The 5,212-nt window shown below is 28.1% G+C and overlaps 1 protein-coding gene across 1 annotated transcript; it reads right to left on the reverse strand.

Annotated features, from left to right (window-relative positions):
* Nucleotides 1-4,385: 4,385 nt before the first annotated feature.
* LOC120089859 (protein SRC1) lies at nt 4,386-4,976 on the reverse strand. Its single transcript, XM_039047277.1, has one exon. It carries the CDS (start codon nt 4,842-4,844, stop codon nt 4,542-4,544), a length of 303 nt encoding a protein of 100 aa, XP_038903205.1. The 5' UTR covers nt 4,845-4,976; the 3' UTR covers nt 4,386-4,541.
* Nucleotides 4,977-5,212: the final 236 nt, after the last annotated feature.

Consider the following 5,212-nt stretch of genomic DNA (forward strand, 5'->3'; position numbering starts at 1 on the left):
ATGATCAAAGCACCTGAGATAAAGGTGATCCGTACTGATACCAATTGAAAAATGCTGAGTTGACTCGTCACACAAACAAAAATGTTAAAAGGATAGCACTGATAACAAATGTAACAACAAAATACCAACAGTAAATAAGCTGTTAAAAAGAGATAGAAGTTGGTAACCTAGTTCGGTGAAATCCACCTACATCTGAGGGGCAATGTACCTAGAAAATATAATCCACTAATATTAAAGAGCTAAGCAGCAAACAATATAGTACTTATCTACAATACAAGACTACTATAGCCACTCACCTAGAGTTTAACTCATTGATCACCTAGGTTCCCCATAGATGTGAGACTCCTTCTCAAATATATTTAGGCTCCCCCTAAGTTTGGTAATATTAATGTTGAACACTTCGACTTCCAACAGTATGTGAGATTCCTCTCAATGTTGTTATCTTTTCCTTAAGTCAGCGAACTCCCTTCACTGATGAATCTTAGGATCCTCTTAAGATGGAGAACTCCTTCTCCGAAGTTGAGTCTTAGGCTCTTCCTAAGACCGAGAATCCCTTCTCTTCAAATGTGCCTTAGGCTCCCCCTAAGACACAATAATCTTTATGAACGATTCACACGATGATGTTGCACATAAAAAATGAAAAACTTGCACAGCAGAATGTAGTGAGCAAAGAGCAAGAACACCAAGATAGCCACAACACAGAACAATGGCTTGCTCGATTAACAAAAGCAGCACCCCTAAATGATTAACATAATTCTTCTTTAATAATCGAATCTAATAAAGGAAACAAATCCCCGGTTGGAAAAGATAAGTCGTGCCTCAATAAAGAAAAATATCGGATGAAATGAATCAGTCTGAATTTTTCCGATAAGGAAAAAAATATTATGCAGGAAAATAAATTGTTATCTGATATTTAGATAATTACAGAAACCAATGCCTTAGAAAAATATAAAGCCAACCAATCAAATCTCCAATACTTAGATTTAGTGGTTACTAGCAAAACACATATATTCAATATATTTGTAACTCATTTGTAACTACTTTTGTCTCTTTTAAATCAAGAGAGAGATTCAATTTTAAAGATGCATCCACGATATTGACAACGAAAACCTCATGTAAAGAATGCTTATCAAGTTTTAACTTTCACCATGTAATCAACATTAATGTAAGTGATAATCAAACTCATATATTGAAGTCTAAAATTGCACCATCTTTCTCAACTTCAGAAGCAATATTTACTACTTTCATCTCTTTTTTTTTTCTTTCGATTTTGATAGAAATATTTGTCATTTTTATTTTGGCAGCAATATTGATTTTTTTTTTTTTTTTTTTTGAAAAATTAACCAAGATTGACGTGTTTTTCATGTGAAAAAATCTCCAAAAAGAGCATGGTCATGAACAAAGGTAAGTCATTTTTATTCCATTTACATCAAGATGAGGGTTTTTTTTTTCAATTTTGATAGCAATATTTGTCATTTTATTTTGGTAGCAATGTTTGACATTTTTTATTTTTTGAAAAATTAACCAAAATTGGTGAGTTTTTTTCCACAACGTCTTCAAAAAGAGCATGCTTATGAACAAAGATAAGTTATTCTTATTTCATTTTCATCAAGAAGAGGGTTGTTTTTTTGTCAATTTTGATAGGAATATTTGTCATTTCATTTTGTTAGGAATGTTTGATTCTATTTTGTTTGATTCTTTTTGAAAAATAAACCAAGATCAGTGAGTTTTTCATGTGAAAAAAGTCTCCAAAAAGAGCATGCTCATGAACAAAAGTAGGCTATTCATATTCCATTTACATCAAGATATGAGGGATTTTTTTCCTGTTTATACTTCATTCTCTTTTAAATTTTTTAATAGCTCATATATATATATATATCATTTCTTATTTTGCGTGAGAATGAGAAAGGAAGAAATTAAATTAAATTAAACACATGTGAATGAAGAAGTAAAATCTCAGGCTAATGCATATTTTTTTTCTCTCTTAACATGGGTGGTACTTCTTTCTCTCTTATCTCATCCATATACAATCTTGGTTTGTTATACCCAATTTTTCTTATTCTATTTTTCTTTTTCTTAATTGCATTGTATTTAGATTCTAAAACTCATTTCAATAAATTTTATTTAATCTAATAAATTACATAATCTTCTCCAGATTTGTTTTACCCTATTTTTATTATTTTTCAAGTACTTTATCAAATTGCAATTATATTTAAGTATGAAACTCATTTCCACCAAAATTATTTGAAGTAACTAAAAGTTTTGAATTTTTTAATGTTTGATGAGTTATTTGGGTAGGCAATATATGAAATAATTGGCACTCAATAATTTCTAATTAAAAAAAATCAAATCTATTAGATTTGGTTTCTACCTATTTATTAAGTATAAAACGATTTAAAAAATTTATAAAGCTTAGAAGTTATCATATATGAAATAAATTAATCAGTAAATAGACAATAAAAGAGGTCAGAGTAAAGTAAAATATTATTATATCTTGATATTTTTGTTACTATATTATATCCTAGATCTACATCTGAATTAATTTTTAGTGATTCATTTTTCATATGTTAAAAAATATTATAATAATTTAATTATTAATAAAAAAGTTAACAAATGTGAATGTCTACTTTAACACTCCTATTTTAATTTAATTATTAAGGGTCAATTTAAAAGGGTTGACATACAATCCTTTAACCAATCAAAATTTATGGGTTTATCAGAATTTCTTAATATGTGCTATTTTAAAAATTCTATTAAGAGTTTATCTAAAAATATATATACTTATTCATAAATTTTGATAAGCGTAAAATCAAACCTAAATATTTAAAATAATCTCTACATTAAAGGCACAAGGCTATTCAAATAATTCAAAATATAATAAAAAAATCTCAAATTTTTAATTTATTTCCACATCTCTTATACAATGTAACTTATATCAAAGTTATCTAATTTGTATTTTATAAAATAAAAAAAATTAATTCCACATATATAGTTCAATGGATGAAAACAATAATATGTAAATATATTCATAGTTGAACCTTTTGGTTAATTTTTTTTGGTTGATTTTTCTTTTTTACATTTTTATTTTAATTTCAAGATTCGTTTGGATTGATTTGAAAAAAAAGAATATTTTTCAAAAAAACTCATTTTTATTTAAACACTTTTGATAAAATTTATTAAAATATATTTGAAAAATTATTATGAATGGTTGTAAAATACTCTAATTTCTTTAACAATAACTTATTTTTTAAATTAAATAGTTGAAAACGTATTTCAATTACTTTCTTAGACTTCTCCAATAAACACAACAACAGAACAAAATTCTGTATCTCTTTCTTTTTTTTAAAAAAAATTAGTAATTTAATTTTATCCTTTTCATTTTAATTTCTAACTCTTTTTTCCAATTTTTTACCTTCCTGTCAAACACTAACAAATTTTTTTGGTATCCTTTCTCTCTCTTTTCTTTTCAATATCAGTAATTTAATTTCGAACACATATATACCATTTAATGAAAATTATATACACAATTTCACATGATAAAATAGAATACAATTTTCTTTTTGTCCAAACTTCATTGATGATTTCATTTAAATAAATATTAAAGCTTTGAAAAGAAAATGAAAAATCTAAGATTTTCGTTGTTTGTAAAGGAAACATTATCGATTCAGGTTAGAATAGAGTTTTGAGAATCCATAAACTTTTTCGTTGACGAAAAGGTTGTATTGGTATCTCCAATTTTAAAATTTTATCTATTTAGTTTAATATAAATTTTTATGAAACAAATTTATATCAACATTAAGATGTTTCATGGCAGCACAAAGCCACATTATGATAATAATTTTTATGTATAAAAAACTTTTACGTTTTCATGTACTTTTTTATGTATTTTTATACAATTATCTCATAAAAAATATGTATTTTTATGCAATTGTAATTTCCTAGTTCCCTGCCTAAACGGGGAACCTACACGAGAAAACGATCATCTATACCTAAACCTTTCATTGACTAATAAAAAATGGCAAAAAGTAATGTAAGGGTATTTCAGTCATTTTGATATATCATGAAGATTTTGAATGAAGTTTCCAATTGAATACTCAAAAAAAAAAATTTCAAGAACTTTGATTCAAGTGTTCCACTCAAAATCACATATGTATGAAATTCATTTTCTAAAATCATTTTAAGTGTTGCCAATCACCACCAAATCTCATGAGAATGTTATTTTCCCCCAAAATTAGACTATATATATTTTATGTTTCATCCATTTTTTTTACAATATATAAAAATATAGATCGAGTCCTTCTGTATCAAATTTAGGAAAGCAAATTTCTAAACCCTTTTCCAAAATTAAATTTCTTTTTAGTTGAAAGTGTAAATTAGTAAAGATAAGTTAGATAACATCTCTTAATCTTTTATTATACACCACAAAGGTTACATCAAAGATAAAGAAAAACAGAGAGAAACAGAGGAACAGACCAAAAGAGTAAGCTTATTAAAGACACAGCACAGGATCATCAAAAGGGATCTAGATCCAATGATTCCGATCAGTCGCTATCGCTATCGCTGCTGCTATGACCGCCGTCATGGTGGTGGTGCTCACCCTTCTTCTTCTTCTCCTTCTTCTCCTTCTTCTTCTTCTCACCTTTCTCATCATGATCGCCATGGATCTTGTCCTTGATCTTCTCAATCAGCCCTTCCTTGTGGCCTTCTCCATGGTGCTCCTCTGATTTCCCGTGCTTCTTGTGCTCATCGTGATGCTCGCCTTTGTGGCCATCGTGATGCTCGCCTTTGTTGTGGTCTCCTCCAATGTGGAGCTTCTCACCAATTTTCTCGATGAATCCTGACATATTGTTGATGATGAATCTGATTCTTGTTTGTTGGGTATTTGGATGGATTTATGGCTGTGTTTGGGAAATTTGTGAAGGAAAGAATCCAAATTTATAGATCGGGGAAAAGGTGAATTGAACGAGAATAAATCCACTTATCCATTAGGTCCATGATTTTCATTGACCGTATCTCAATGCTTTAATAATTGCGTTTTCTTTTCTTTTTTTTTCTGATTCGTTTACGCGGCAACACCGCGTGTCAGACTCTCTCGCAATATGTAGCCTCACATCATTTTTTTTTTTATTTACTCGTTTCAAAAGATTGTATATGAATATTTGATGAGTTCATAAGTCTCAAAATGTTACCATTTGAATTTATTTTAAATTGA

Source organism: Benincasa hispida, chromosome 11 (genome assembly GCF_009727055.1).
Source record: "Benincasa hispida cultivar B227 chromosome 11, ASM972705v1, whole genome shotgun sequence".
Taxonomy (NCBI): Eukaryota; Viridiplantae; Streptophyta; class Magnoliopsida; order Cucurbitales; family Cucurbitaceae; genus Benincasa; species Benincasa hispida.

Bases quoted from the DNA above. Each gene is read 5' to 3' on its own strand.
- LOC120089859 (XM_039047277.1), bottom strand. From the start codon at position 4,844: ATGTCAGGATTCATCGAGAAAATTGGTGAGAAGCTCCACATTGGAGGA.